General features: G+C 40.7%; 1 protein-coding gene across 2 annotated transcripts in view; it reads left to right on the plus strand.

Moving 5' to 3' along the window:
- LOC126170534 (TNF receptor-associated factor 4) overlaps positions 1 to 16,605 on the plus strand; it is a 602,024-nt gene that overhangs the window by 582,789 nt on the left and 2,630 nt on the right. For both annotated transcript variants that reach the window (XM_049920733.1, XM_049920734.1), the window contains 2 exons: positions 10,864 to 11,181; positions 12,737 to 12,878. In XM_049920733.1, coding sequence (XP_049776690.1) covers positions 10,864 to 11,181; positions 12,737 to 12,878 — 460 coding nt within the window. The remainder of the gene's footprint in view (positions 1 to 10,863; positions 11,182 to 12,736; positions 12,879 to 16,605) is intronic.

A 16,605-nucleotide genomic window follows, 5' to 3' on the forward strand; every position in this document is an offset into this window, starting at 1 on the left:
GATAACCCTAATGTCAGCGTCAGAGAAGTTGCTGCTGTACAAGGTAACGTTGACCATGTCACTGTATGGCGAGTACTACGGGAGAACCAGTTGTTTCCGTACAGCGTGTGCAGGCACTATCAGCAGCTGATTGGCCTCCACGGGTACACTTCTGCGAATGGTTCACCCAACAATGTGTGAATCCTCATTTCAGTGCAAATGTTCTCTTTACGGATGAGGCTTCATTCCAACGTGATCAAATTGTAAATTTTCACATCAACATGTGTGGGCTGACGAGAATCCACACGCAGTTGTGCAATCATGTCATCAACACAGATTTTCTGTGAACGTTTGGGCAGGCATTGTTGGTGATGTCGTGACTGGGCCCCATGTTCTTCCACCTACGCTCAATGGAGCACGTTATCATGATTTCATACGGGATACTCTACCTGTGCTGCTAGAACATGTGCTTTTACAAGTACGACACAACATGTGGTTCATGCACGATGGAGCTCTTGCACATTTGATTCGAAGTGTTCGTACGCTTCTCAACAGATTCGGTGACTGATGGATTGGTAGAGGCGGACCAATTCCATGGCCTCCATGCTCTCCTGACCTCAACCCTCTTGACTTTCATTTATGGGGGCATTTGAAAGCTCATGTCTACGCAACCCCGGTACCAAATGTAGAATGTGGTCGTATTGTGGACGGCTGTGATACAATACGCCATTCTCCAGGGCTGCATCAGCGCATCAGGGATTCCATGCGACTGAGGGTGGGTGCATGTATCCTCGCTAACGGAGGACGTTTTGAACATTTCCTGTAACAAAGTGTTTGAAGTCACGCTGGTACGTTCTGTTGCTGTGTGTTTCCATTCCATGATTAATGTGATTTGAAGAGAAGTAATAAAATGAGCTCTAACATGGAAAGTAAGCGTTTCCGGACACATGTCCACATAACATATTTTCTTTCTTTATGTGTGAGGAATGTTTCCTGAAAGTTTGGCCGTACCTTTTTGTAACACCCTGTATAGTGTCTCCCTTATGCCCCTATTTCGACTACTGTCGTAGTACGTCGTAAGTCGTTTGTTGTTGTGGTCTTCAGTCCTGAGACTGGTTTAATGCAGCTCTCCATGCTACTCTATCCTGTGCAAGCTTCTTCATCTCCCAGTACCTACTGCAACCTACCTCCTTCTGAATCTGCTTAGTGTATTCATCTCTTGGTCTCCCCTTACGATTTTTACCCTCCACGCTGCCCTCCAATACTAAATTGGTGATCCCTTGATGCCTCAGAACATGTCCTACCAACCGATCCCTTCTTCTGGTCAAGTTGTGCCACAAACTTCTCTTCTCCCCAATCCTATTCAATACTTCCTCATTAGTTATGTGATCTACCCATCTAATCTTCAGCATTCTTCTGTAGCACCACATTTCGAAAGCTTCTATTCTCTTCTTGTCCAAACTATTTACCGTCCATGTTTCACTTCCATACATGGCTACACTCCATACAAATACTTTCAGAAATGATTTCCTGACACTTAAATCTATACTCGATGTTAACAAATTTCTCTTCTTCAGAAATGCTTTCCTTGCCATTGCCAGTCTACATTTTATATCCTCTCTACTTCGACCGTCATCAGTTATTTTGCTCCCCAAATAGCAAAACTCCTTTACTACTTTAAGTGTCTCATTTCCTAATCTAATTCCCTCAGCATCACCCGACTTAATTCGACTACATTCCATTATCCTCGTTTTGCTTTTGTTGATGTTGATCTTATATCCTCCTTTCAAGACACTGTCCATTCCGTTCAACTGCTCTTCCAGGTCCTTTGCTGTCTCTGACAGAATTGCAATGTCATCGGCAAACCTCAAGGTTTTTATTTCTTCTCCATGGATTTTAATACCTACTCCGAATTTTTCTTTTGTTTCCTTTACTGCTTGCTCAATATACAGATTGAATAACATCGGGGAGAGGCTACAACCCTGTCTTACTCCCTTCCCAACCACTGCTTCCCTTTCATGTCCCTCGACTCTTATAACTGCCATCTGGTTTCTGTACAAATTGTAAATAGCCTTTCGCTCCCTGTATTTTACCCCTTCCACCTTTAGAATTTGAAAGAGAGTATTCCAGTCAACATTGTCAAAAGCTTTCTCTAAGTCTACAAATGCTAGGAACATAGGTTTGCCTTTCCTTAATCTTTCTTCTAAGATAAGTCGTAAGGTCAGTATTGCCTCACGTGTTCCAGTATTTCTACGGAATCCAAACTGATCTTCCCCGAGGTCTGCTTCTACTAGTTTTTCCATTCGTCTGTAAAGAATTCGTGTTAGTATTTTGCAGCTGTGGCTTATTAAACTGATTGTTCGGTAATTTTCACATCTGTCAACACCTGCTTTCTTTGGGATTGGAATTATTATATTCTTCTTGAAGTCTGAGGGTATTTAGCCTGTTTCATACATCTTGCTCACCAGATGGTAGAGTTTTGTCAGGACTGGCTCTCCCAAGGCCGTCAGTAGTTCCAATGGAATGTTGTCTACTCCGGGGGCCTTGTTTCGACTCAGGTCTTTCAGTGCTCTGTCAAACTCTTCACGCAGTATCGTATCTCCCATTTCATCTTCATCTACATCCTCTTCCATTTCCATAATATTGTCCTCAAGTACATCGCCCTTGTATACACCCTCTATATACTCCTTCCACCTTTCTGCTTTCCCTTCCTTGCTTAGAACTGGGTTTCCATCTGAGCTCTTGATGTTCATAGAAGTGGTTCTCTTATCTCCAAAGGTCTCTTTAATTTTCCTGTAGGCAGTATCTATCTTACCCCTTGTGAGATAAGCCTCTACATCCTTACATTTGTCCTCTAACCATCCCTGCTTAGCCATTTTGCACTTCCTGTCGATCTCATTTTTGAGACGTTTGTATTCCTTTTTGCCTGCTTGATTTACTGCATTTTTATATTTTCTCCTTTCATCAATTAAATTCAATATTTCTTCTGTTACCTAGGGATTTCTACTAGCCCTCGTCTTTTTACCTACTTGATCCTCTGCTGCCTTCACTACTTCATCCCTCAAAGCTACCCATTCTTCTTCTACTGTATTTCTTTCCCCCATTCCTGTCAATTGTTCCCTTATGCTCTCCCTAAAACTCTGTACAACCTCTGGTTCTTTCAATTTATCCAGGTCCCATCTCCTTAAATTCCCACCTTTTTGCAGTTTCTTCAGTTTTAATCTACAGGTCATAACCAATAGATTGTGGTCAGAGTCCACATCTGCCCCTGGAAATGTCTTACAATTTAAAACCTGGTTCCTAAATCTCTGTCTTACCATTATATAATCTATCTGATACCTTTTAGTATCTCCAGGGTTCTTCCATGTATACAACCTTCTATCATGATTCTTAAACCAAGTGTTAGCTATAATTAAGTTGTGCTCTGTGCAAAATTCTACCAGGCGGCTTCCTCTTTCATTTCTTAGCCCCAATCCATATTCACCTACTACGTCTCCTTCTCTCCCTTTTCCTACACTCGAATTCCAGTCACCCATGACTATTAAATTTTCGTCTCCCTTCACTATCTGAATAATTTCTTTTATTTCATCATACATTTCTTCAATTTCTTCGTCATCTGCAGAGCTAGTTGGCATATAAACTTGTACTACTGTAGTAGGTGTGGGCTTCGTATCTATCTTGGCCACAATAATGCGTTCACTATGCTGCTTGTAGTAGCTTACCCGCATTCCTATTTTCCTATTCATTATTAAATCTACTCCTGCATTACCCCTATTTGAGTTTGTGTTTATAACCCTGTAGTCACCTGACCAGAAGTCTTGTTCCTCCTGCCACCGAACTTCACTAATTCCCACTATATCTAACTTTAACCTATCCATTTCCCTTTTTAAATTTTCTAACCTACCTGCCCGATTAAGGGATCTGACATTCCACGCTCCGATCCATAGGATGCCAGTTTTCTTTCTCCTGATAACGACATCCTCTTGAGTAGTCCCCGCCCGGAGATCCGAATGGGGGACTATTTTACCTCCGGAATATTTTACCCAAGAGGACGCCATCATCATTTAATCATACAGTAAAGCTGCATGCCCTCGGGAAAAATTACGGCCGTAGTTTCCCCTTGCTTTCAGCCGTTCGCAGTACCAGCACAGCAATGCCGTTTTGGTTATTGTTACAAGGCCAGATCAGTCAATCATCCAGACTGTTGTCCTTGCAACTACTGAAAAGGCTGCTGCCCCTCTTCAGGAACCACACGTTTGTCTGGCCTCTCAACAGATACCCCTCCATTGTGGTTGCACCTACGGTACGGCTATCTGAATCGCTGAGGCACGCAAGCCTCCCCACCAACGGCAAGGTCCATGGTTCATGGGTCGTAAGGAACGCGAAACTAAACGTTACGAGAATACCATACTGCAGCGGCTTTGTGTAAAAGAAGTGGCATCTTTTATCTGACAAGAGAAGTGACTCTTAGTACTGAACGAGCAAAGCACGGGCTAGACGGCAGCCGTGGTCGTCCCACCTGGTGGGGTATAAAGGTTAATGTGGCGACCTCAGTGATTGCCCGGTGTGCGGCGTTCGCACCTGGCGTGCGGCGGGAAGGCGTGCGCCGGATGTGGGCTGGCGCGGCTTCCGCTGGCCACGCATTCCGGCCGCGTCCCGGCCGGCCGGAAACCGCCAGTCGCGCAGCACGCGTCGTCTGCTGCCGAGGCGTCCTCTGCTGCACTCACAACAACAACAACAATAACAGCAGCAGCTAATGCTTCTGCTCAATAACATACTGTCACACATTGTGTGCCTGATCTCTTAAAATGACTCGCGTGTTCCGAGTCTTCTTAAACACAAATTGTTCAACTCCAAAATTGCTTATCACACTTGCGACACTCACTGACAGTTGAAGGCACACTAGCGCCATGTTGGAAGAAAGCAGTGATCTTTGTACAGGGTGTCCGAAAAGTCTTTCCCTGATTACATAAATTGCCTGAGTTCAGGCTAGAAGTAAATACAAATATGAAACTGGTGTCTAATTGTTTACAAACTATCGAAGTTTTTTTTCACACATCAGTAAACTTCCACCTGAGCACCCTTGGTAGCACGTAGCACATCCAGGTGATATTCAATTTCCGTCCACACATTAGCAAACATCACTGGAGGAGTCGACCCCAACGACTGTGGTTATCCGTTGCCGCAGGGTTTCAAGATCTGGTACACGTGTTCGGTAGACCTCGTCCTTGACATAACCCCATGAAAAGAAGTCTAATGTGGTGATGTCAGGAGAGCGTGGAGGCCAAACCGTTGGCCCATCACGACCAATCCATCGCCCAGGAAAAGTCATATCGAGATAGGCACCGACGTCCAAACCCCAATGAGGCGGTGCCCCGTCTTGCTGAAACAAGACGTCGGGGTGATACTGAAGCAGCTGAGGAACAGCATACAGTTGCAACATGTCCAGATACACTGCAGATGTGATGGTAGCCTCAGCGAAGAAGTATGGTCCGATAATTCGATCGTGCAATAGCGCACACCAAACATTCACCTTTGGACTGCCTCTGGTGCACTCCATGACCTCGCCAGGGGGTTGTGGACCCCAAATGCGCACATTATGGCGATTCACTACGTCAATACGTGATAGGATTTCGACCGCATAGTCATGTCGACGTGTACTGTCACTGGGCAACAAGGCCTGAACGATTTGCACTTTGTATGCACGAAACAATAAACGTTAGTGTAGAATGTCATGGAGAGAGCTTTTTGGCATCTGTAATTCACGTGAGGCCCTGCGCACCCATTTCTTCGGACTTCGCAGAAAAGACTGCCTTACAGCTTCCACTCTGTCTGCCGAGGTTCTTGGTCGACCAGACCTCGGAAGGTCAGCAACTGATCCTGTGTTCTTGAACTTCTCATACCAAGCTTTAATGCTCTTGACATCAGGTGGATTCCTTCCAAATGTTGCCTGGAAGTGTCTCTGCTCTGTGGTTGGTGATCGTGTCTCATGGTACCACAGGACACACTGTGCCTTCTCCTGATTGGTTAACATAGCTTCTTGGGCACTGCACCTCATCCACTACTTACGTACTGTGAACCTAAAACAGAAAAAAAAACTTTGATAGTTGTAAACAATTCGACACAAGTCTCATATTTGTATCTTATTTCTAGCCTGAGTTATCAATTTATGTAATCAGGGAAAGACTTTTCGGACACCCTGTACCACGTGGATGTTTAACTTCAGCTATCTGATCGTGCCGCCCGTAGATGCCCGTATTTCGTTTCTTGCCAAACTACAACATGACTGCTAGGAAATTTCACTAGCATAAGAAAATACCTTTGGATTCTGCTCCCACATCAGCGTATTACATCTTCAGGTGCCATAAAGTTTAAAACGAGAAATAAGTCTGCAATTCTTTGTCATAGAGAGACCGATGGAAATTTGTTTGCCAAACTACAACATGGCGGACGATGCAGAGCATGTGAATCTGCAGACACGCTGCAGTTCTATACTCAGCGAGACCAGACTTATACACCCAGGTTACATCACAGTCGTTACATAGAGATCACTGAAAGAAAGCCATTCGTCACACGCCGTAAAATTACATGAGTAAACAGAGCCAAACTTGTGTATAATTCTTTTATTTTAGATATACTATTGTAATTGCATATAAACCTTATTGCACGGAAAGCTAGAGTATAAAAATACAGTTTTTGATCTATAAGAAGAATATACAGTATTTCTGTTGCTGGCTGCTCTCAGTTTCTTTCTTGATATGCAACAATTTTGCACAGTCTTTAGGATTTTCTCATTGTTGCACTTCACTCGACATTCCAATTCACAAATGTCTGTTTAGTGTAATGATTTCTTTTTGAAAAAACCACTGTATTGAAAAATTCTGATGTTTGTGGCTCTGATATAGCAACAATTAAGGAATTGGAATGGAGGACACAGGATATTGTCTCGGCTATAGTGTCATCGACGAATGTAAGGTGTGCCCCAGTGAAACGTGTTGGGTCCCGTGCTGTTCATGTTGTACATTAATAATCTTGCAGATGATATTACTATGAACTCCAGACATTTATGCAGATGATGCTGTTATCTACAATGAAATCCAATCTGAATGAAGCTGTAAAAATATTCACTCAGATCCTTATTAGCTTTCAGAGTGATGCAGTGATTGACAGTTTCCTTTGAATGTTCAAAACTGTAAAATTGTGCTCTTCACAAAACAAAAAAACATAGTATCTATGCATATAATATTAGTGAATCACAGTTGGAATATGTAAACTCATACAAATGCTTGGGTGTAACACTTGAGCAGGGACGTGGGAGTAAAGCAGGTAGCAGTCTTTGGTTTATTGGTTGAATGCTAGTGAAATGCAATCACTCTACAAAGGAGATTGCTTACAAGTAATTTGTGTGACTCATCCTAGAATATTGCTCAAGTCTGTGGGACCCATACCAGATAGGACTGGCAGGGGATATTGAACATATACAGAGAAGGGCAGCAAGAATGGTCAGAGGTTTGTTTGATCCGTGGGAAAGTGTGACTGAGACGTTGAAAGAACTGAACTGGCAGAGTCTGAGAAAGCACACTAAGAAAGTTTCAAGAACTACCTTCAATGATGACTCAAGGAATATACTTCAGTACCCCTACTATCGCTCCCATAGTGGTCGTGAAGGGTTTTTGTAGTTTATCGTCAGGTTTCTCTTTAGTATTCCACAACAGTTCCCTCTTACACACATTCATAGACTGCTTTGGTTCAAAGTGCAGCAAACAAACGTTTTTGTTATTGCGTTACAGGAAAATCGTAACTAAACAGCCCGTTAATGTGCTGCTTCAGTACTTTTTGTGGCCCGTAGGTAACTTACAGAATGACAGATTTGGTGGATCGCTATTGCAACAGTTTGTTGCACTACACATGCCCTCATTTGTATAAAACATGTTACAAGCTTATGTAAATGATATTTTACACATTCATCGAATATATTATTCAGTTATGTAGCTTAATGTCAGCACAGCGTGCTGCTCTCACATTGTATAACAAAAAGTAGCATGGTCTTGTTGCCTGCCCATTGGTTTTTAGAGAGGGTAGGCACTTTTTCGTTCATTGTTGTGCAATTTATTTTTTCATTTTTTGCTTTACTTTAATCAGTCAGAAGTTCATCATCATCATTCTTGCATTGTTTCCTGAAATTTATTTTTACCAGAGAGAGAGAGAGAGAATACGGTTTTGAAAAATTGACCAATGGAGTCAAATATAAAACCTCTTTTTATTCTTTTTGTTCTTTTATGTTTTTTAGGCTGCCAAGTTTAGTGCTGATAAATTGCTTTGAACAGAGATTGTGTTAAAGTGTAATCACAAAATGTTGTAGGTAATGTAAATATTTCAAAGCATCATATATTGAGTCCACAGGTTTTCCTGTTAAAGAGTGCACCTCTCAATTTGAGTCCACTGATATGACTGCTACTGTATAGGTGTGTGTGTGTGTGTGTGTGTGTGTGAGAGAGAGAGAGAGAGAGAGAGAGAGAGAGAGAGAGAGAGAATATTATTCTTTATTTTTCTTTCATTGGTGACAGGTGAAAGTAACTTGGCAGCAAACACATATTTTGCTCAAGCAAACAATTCCTTTGTTTGCACCTTCTTTCCTTCCTGTGTTGTAATGTTAAACTCAATTGTGATAAGACATGAACGGGCTTTCTTCAGTTTTCTGTATGTTTCGTACTCAGACCCCTGACATCTTATTTGGGTTCCACAGAAAAGGGATTTGAGATGGTGTCATATATAGGAAATGTACTGGATTTATGTTGGGACTCTATAGACATGAAGGAACTAGTTCATTCATTTATGCATATTCACAAAACAGATGACTCAAAGAGATGTACATATTGAGGCAATGACTTAGATGTAATGCGCCAATCTTATCTGTCTGTAAGGAAAGGGGGCCATTGAGATAGAAAACTCTTTTTCATTAGGTGACTAACACACACACACACACACACGCACACACACACACACACACACACACACACACACACACACACCTATATTTAGAAATGCTTCTGTTCATGTGTTATCTGAAATTCAAAAGCCCACCGATTTTTTTCAGTTGTTTGCATCTCAATCATTTTGATACATTTTCCTCCTTACTAGAACCTGGTGACTTTTATTTGTATTGTTCCATACATAAAACTGTTCTTTCATCTCTCATTGTTTATTTTTTTTATTGTGAGGCCATATGAAAACAACAGTGATTTGTATGGACATCAGTCCAGGCAACTGCAACAAACCACTTATAAATTATATGTATGTCTCCATGAATTAATTTTGAAGTTTTTTGGGCTTGTCTAGGGATGAGGCATGCAAAAGTTACCTATGCATGTTTGTAGCCTGGTATCTATATTTCCCAACGTATTCTGTCCCAAGTAGAAACTTATTACATTGATGTCCAAAACTGACGGACTAAGTAACTTTTGCATGATGCATCATCACTAAGTAACATAGTTCAGTGAAACTTAGATGCACCTACAAAAAACTGATACAGTGTATTACATAAGGTAACTGGAAGAAATGTGCAGTGAGAGGAACAGAAACTACACTTTGTTTCATAGACAATGATTACACTGAAGTCACTGTGATTCATGATTGTTCCCTGATTATTACAAATGCTGGCATATGGTTGTTAATAGGGTGTGAGATCACCATGGATGGTTATAGGTGCTCTGCAACATGTTCCCATGCAGGTCACAAAGTTGGTAAGGAGTTCTTGGGGTGGGGCATTCACTTCCTCCACCAGCATGGTTGACAACTGCTGGAAGGTTGTTGATGCATGTGGATGTACTGTAATAAGTCTCGTCAACCCATTCTACACATGCTTCATAGTATCTAAATCAGGGGTATGGGCTGGCCAGTCCATTTGCTGAATATCCTCTCATTCCAAGAAATCATCCATCTGTGCAGTTCGATGTGATCATGCAAAGTCATCCATGAAAATGAAATTGGAGCCAAATGCACCCCAGAAAAACACACATGGGGAAGGAGTGCTGTGTCACAGCAACATTGACTGGTGAGCGTACTATGTTCAAAGATCTGAAGGTCAGTGCCACTCATATGGTGAGATGTGGGAATATGTAATGCACCCAGGAATATTGTCGAACTTGGAGGCCTCCCCATTCGAGTCAATTTAAACCCCACCAATCACATGTGGGACATTTTGGGGAGACATGTTGCAGCATATCCACATGCGCCAAAGATCATCCAGCAGTTGTCTACTGCAATATTGGAGGAATGGAATGCTGCACCACAAGAACTACTTGCCAACCTTGTGGCCGGCAGGGGACCACATTGTAGTGCATGCCTTTCATGGTGATCAAACACCCCATTAAGAATCATGTTCCGCCTTTTGCAATGTCCAGGGGACCAGTTACTTCAGTGTGATTATTGTCTGTGAAGAAAGTGTTATTTCTATTTGTCTCATTGCACATTTCCTTCAGTTATCCTCTGTACTATACTGTAGCAGTTTTTTCTCTGTATGGTTCAAGTTTCATTGAACTATGTTACTTAGTAGTGACAAATCGTGTAAAAGTTACCACTCATGTTTTCCACACCAATGTATTTGTCATTCAGAGCATCCATCACCAAGCTTTTATTTGCACCCATATTCATTTAATTTCAGAACATATTAAATTACACTTTTCACATAAATCTGTGGATTAGTTTAAGTTGTTTATGTATAATTTTGCTTGCATATATAAGTTTGTTTATTTTTCCAGTTTCTTTCTTCATTTCCTTCCGCATGCGCGTGCTCACGTGTGTGTGTGTGTGTGTGTGTGTGTGTGTGTGTGTGTGACTAGAGGTAGATTGTATAACTTACTTTTTGGTTTTTTTGTTGAATAGGTGCATGCAGGCAGCTGTGGCTATGAACCAGTGTACTGTGAGAACAAGTGCGGTACGAAGGTGCAGCGCAGGCAGCTGAGCCAGCACAAGGCGGCAGACTGCACCAAACGGCTGGTGCCTTGCTGCTATTGCACTAAGGAGTTTGTGGCCGACACACTAGCTGCACACCAGGCAAAATGTGGGCGTGTTCCAATCCCCTGTCCCAATCGGTGCGGGGCGCCGCATCCTGCCCGCGAGGATCTGGAGGCCCACTTGAGGGACAAGTGCAGCTCCTTGTCAATTGCTTGTGCTTTTAAGGAGGCAGGTTGTCGTTTCAAGGTAAAAACAATAATTGTCTTTTGAAAATAATTTAGCTTGAAAATAATAAGTTTTAGAATAAGGAAAAAAATGTTTGTTTTGGACAAATTTTGGCTCTGGGAAGAATACATGTTATATCCTATGTCCAGTAGGACTCACAGTTGAGTGAGGGCCTTACTATTGGACACGATGTTGGAAGTGTGTGTCTGCTTATTCGTTTCATGTTTTTTTTCCATTTGGCTGCATGCAATGTTACCAAACTATTCTGCTATCTGTAGAAAACAGTTTGATGGCTTCTGCAAGATGTTAGTTTGTCAAAATTTGGTTGATAAAATTTCACAGCATTGAAGCCCTAAAATATTTTGAGTGATATACAAGTTTCCTACGTGATTCAGAAGTCAGCAGTAGTATACAGTTGACTTCTCATGATGTTATCTGCCCAAATGATACTTCTTGATTTTTTTTATCCTTGACACGTCTTGCTTTTCTTAATCCTTGATACTTCTTGCTTATTTTATCCTTAATACTTCTTGCTTTTTTTATCCTTAATACTTCTTGCTTTTTTTATCCTTTTAGACCTAATGTACACCAGAAACTGCTTCAATCATTTCTACTTTCAACGCTATTTTTTGTTCTCATATGTTTATTCATACTTGTACTAATTAGTTCTCACTGTTGTAAATGCCTGCAACTGTCTTGTATAGTTCATAAAAGGAAATTTTCTAATAAATTGTACAGTACGACAAACATGTTGGTTGAAGCAGCAATGGGACCCTTCCTCAATTAATATAAGTTGTTAGTTGACACGGTTCATTATCTGGGCAGACAACAGCTTTCGCAGTTTGGTTAGCAACAGAGAATATTTCAGTTCTGGGGTTGTGTCTAGGTTGAAAATGAGTGTACAACAGACTGCTGTTCAGAAGCAAGAGACAATGTCACAAGTTTGTCCATTTAGAAAATAGAAATTCTTTAGAAAGCATAGTGCCAAGGACCTGAGAAATTTTAGAGGTATGGATTAAAATGAGACTGGGTTGGGTATGGGAAGAACTTGTTTCTGTGCTGCAGTTGGTTTGGCTGCAGTATGGAATCACTGGGTAAGAATGGAGGTTGGGAATAGGCACAGATTAGAGTACCAGATCAGAAACAATAGCAGCAGGAATGTCTTTTAAAAGTAGTTGAGAATGTAAATACCAGTGTTTAATTATAATTTTACATCAAGCAGCTGTGCAATGTACATCAACGACTCCTTAGATCTCTAGTACTTGGACTTTAGTTTAACCTCCTATGGTAGCCGAGAAGTTTACAAATGTTTGTCATATGTTTGTTGTCTACTATTCTACTAGTAGATCATTAAATAAATTATCATTATATTTGAAAGGAAGATGGTCCGTCTTAAATCACCAGTAGTGATTCTAATTGAAGAATGAAGGTGAATTTTCCTTAATTCCATAATTTTTCAAAAGTAGAACACTTATGGGTTTCATACAAGATACTATGGATGAAATTAATTCAGATATAATTTTAAGTTACATTTTTATTTTTTGTGTTTTAAATTGATGGCTCGTGTTTGTTACAGGGTACCAGATATGCACTGGAAAAACATCTGGATGAAAGCACAAAGCAGCACCTTGCTCTCATGTGCAATATTGCAACGAAACAGCAACATCAAATTGCAAGTCTTAAGAATGCAGTGTCTAGATTGTCTCTGAATTATTCAGGTAATATTTGAATAAATGTGTATACAAAGTATATTAACACACATACATAAATGTTAAACACATGTGTCCATAGCTTTCATTTTTCACCATCTTTCATATACGAGATCATCTTTTATCCCTCCTTCCAATGTGTGTGAACCAGTCTGGCAAGTCAGATATCAGATTTGCCAATTTTATATGTTTAAAACAATATAGGGTTACAAAATCCAAAAGCCCACCATACTGTACTACTGCTTGCATTATAGTTTCTCTCTTCATGTCATAATCAATTTGTTGCAGAAGTAAGAGTGGTGGTCATTGATTATGGAAACTATTCCAATATTGGGAAGCTTTGCCAGTACTGATGGTTTAGGAAGGCGTAATCAAGATGGGCTGAAGTGTGAAATGAAGTTTGTGTTAGGGAGGGCATTGCAGTGCAAGTGTTAGTCATAATGCCAGAGTGGTGTAATTGATAGCACATCTGCATAGTTACCAGGAGACTCTGGTTCAAGTCCCAGATTTGGCACAAATTTTAACTCATTACTTCAGCTTCTATTCTTACCAATGGTAAAGTTGAGACTCAATATGTCTCCAGGAAAATGTAGTTCCATCATATTAAGGAAACTGTTTTTCTTCCTGTCAACAGCAACAGATTATAAAATACAGTTCTTCAGTACATACAGAGGGTCTCAGAAAAACGTAGTCACTCTTTGATAGTCAGTATTAACGAAACAAAATGCATACCGTTACAAGTCTTGCACGAGGGAAAGTTATTTTATGAGTCCAAAGTGACCCCTAGCCGAACAAGATCCATGCCGCTGAACTCTTGACTGAACTACGGCTGTCATTGTTGCCGGTGTGATTGCTGAATGGAATGCATTGTTGGTTCCTCATAGCTCACTCAATGTTCTTGGCTTGTGTTGATAAACTTCATTTTTGAAGGTCCCCCTGTGGTAGAAATCAAGAGGTGTATGGTCTTGGAGACCATGGTGGGTACTCAGCAGCTCTTCAACCTAGCCATCATCCAGGCAGATTTTCATCCAAGTAGGCTCACACATCTCTGCAGTTGTGAGACAGAGTGCCTTCTTGTTATAGGTAAAATCTTTCATTTCCAAACACCTCTCACACGGCAGGTAATATTGATGTTTGCAGCATATGACAAAATAAGTCACCAGTTACGGTACCTTCAATGAAGAATGGGCCAATCAAGCCATGTGATGACAGACCTCACCACACATTAACACCTGGTAGATTAACATGTTTGTCCATGTGAACATGAGGATTTTCAGGAGCCCAGTACACACAGTTGTGGTGGTTTACAGTACCACTTGTATTGAAATGCGCATCGTCTGACCAGATAACCATCCCAGCAAACCGTTCATCCTCACGTATCTTGGAGTACTCCATCCTTTGATCTCAGTTGTACTCTTTCATACCATGCAGCAACCTTGGAATCTCCACTTTTCAATTTGTAACCTTCAGAATTTGCCATTCTCTTGATCAGTATACCCACTTTCACATTCACCCTGTGTCACAGATTTTTGAGGTGACCTAATAAAAGGTTGCAACACAGCAGTGCTGGAAGCTGCACTTGTTCTTGTTTTCCGTCGGCCAGACCTATCGTTGTGCACATTCTGAACAGTACCGCACTTCCAGTGCCACTTCCATATGGCCTTGCATTGCTCAAACAACAATATTACCTCAGTCATTGCTGCACTGCCATCTGCTGGAAAAGGCACACCAAAATCTGTCGAGAAAACAAGGGACTACACTACTATGCAAAATTGTAAATATGTTTCATTTTGTTTGTGAGATATTAACTGTCAAAGAGTGCCTACATTTTTCTGGACCCCTCTATATATTTGAGCATCAGTTAGTCAGAGCATTAAGTAACACACTAAAACAACTACCATCAGAGTTGGAAGTGTGTTCTTGAGAGTTAATATAATGCAAGAAATGGCATGAATAAAATGTGTTTTGGCAGACTACAGCTACAATTGGAGTACTGCAGTCACAGGGAAGGAAGGTATTACTAACAATACAGATAACATAAATTTCAAGATGGGAAAATAAAAATGAGGATAGCAGAACAACAAGAAGAATCTAAGGGAAGCAAAGAGTAGGCAATATAGATTATTCGAACTTATATGCCATCTCCCCCACTTGACACTTGGATCAGAATGACACAGTGGTCGACAACTAGATGTTGAGAGGACAGCTACCATAGCAGCAACCAGTCAGAAATATGTATGGTCATGCCTGATCACTGTTGTCATTAAGTTTGTGCAACCACAGGTGCCAGTAGCCTCAGTCAGTTGCAGATGACAGTTGTGGCCAGTGATCTATCTCTTCTAATTTTTTTTGATTGCCTGCTTTATTTCTGTGTTGAGGATGTTTAGTGCACAAAACAACAGAAGGTAGGAGAGAAAGTATGTAGAAAAGTCATGTAGGTATTTTGACCCTCTAAAGCAAATTCATTAATGCACAGTGACAGGGAGTGCGCCTATGCAGTGTTATACTGGATACACAGCTGTTGCTGTCACAGTCGATCCGTGCAAGCAAATCACGTACATCTGCATACATATTCCACAAGCCACCACATTGTGTGTGGCATAGGGTACACAGTACCACTGCTAGTCATTTCCTTTCCTCTTCCACTCACAGAAGAGTGAAGGTAAAATGACTTTCTATATGCTTTTATACACGCCCAGATTTCTTTTATCCTGTCTTAGCAGTTCTATGTCAGTGGCAGCAGAATCTTTCTGCAGTCTTCATCCTACAGCGAATCTCATTGCAGTTTACAGAGCATTTCTGTAATACATGTTGATCAGCTGTACCTGTAACAAATCTAGCAACATGCCTATGAGTTGCTTCGATATCTCTTTAATCTGACCTGGTGGGGATCCCAAACACAGGAACAATTCTCAAGAATTAACTACGCTTTCCTAGAATAACTGCACCATCAGAACACGCATATTTGCTAATGAGAAAGTGACCGTTATTACCGATTATGGAAGTTGTCAATGGCTCAGAATGGCGTTCAATATGCAGCAACAAAATTTTTTGTTCATTTGCCCAGTAACGTAAAATGTCTGACAGGTAGTAAAGTTAGTTTTAAATCTAAACTAACATTTCTCTTAGACATCTCCTGTTTCATGGATGAATTTCTATTTAAAAACTGGTACTTAATGTCAACACTAAGTATATTTACATATTGTGGATCTGACTCACTCCATATCACTTTGATAAAAGAATTGTTCAAGTGATCTTTGGAAAATGTAACTCATTCTTGTCTCCTCCTTACACTAAACCATCATCAACAAAGTCACAATTGCTGTTCTCCCTATTTTTCAGATCATTTATGTATATAGAAAACAGGTATGTGCTATTAAATTTCCTTGGGGCCCTTTTGATGATACCTTTCTCTGTAGTTAACACTAGCCATCCAGGACAATATACTGTGGGTTGTGTTACTCCAGTAGTCTTATTTCTTAAATAATAGTTAACTGGCAAAATTGGCCTCTTCCTATTTAATTGTATAAGAGTATCCATCACTGTATGACTTTTTTCGAGATATATTGTCTCCCATTTATTCATTCATGCTAATTCTTTCAGTTTCATACTTTCATTATTAGATCATTTTATCATTTTCTTTGTGTCTCAACATTATCTCATTTTACTGGGTATGGTCACTTTTCTGTTTCAAAATGAGAGGTACATCATTACATCTGTTTTTGGAGTAAGAGGT

Source organism: Schistocerca cancellata, chromosome 1, assembly GCF_023864275.1.
Source record: "Schistocerca cancellata isolate TAMUIC-IGC-003103 chromosome 1, iqSchCanc2.1, whole genome shotgun sequence".
In the NCBI taxonomy this organism is placed as follows: Eukaryota; Metazoa; Arthropoda; class Insecta; order Orthoptera; family Acrididae; genus Schistocerca; species Schistocerca cancellata.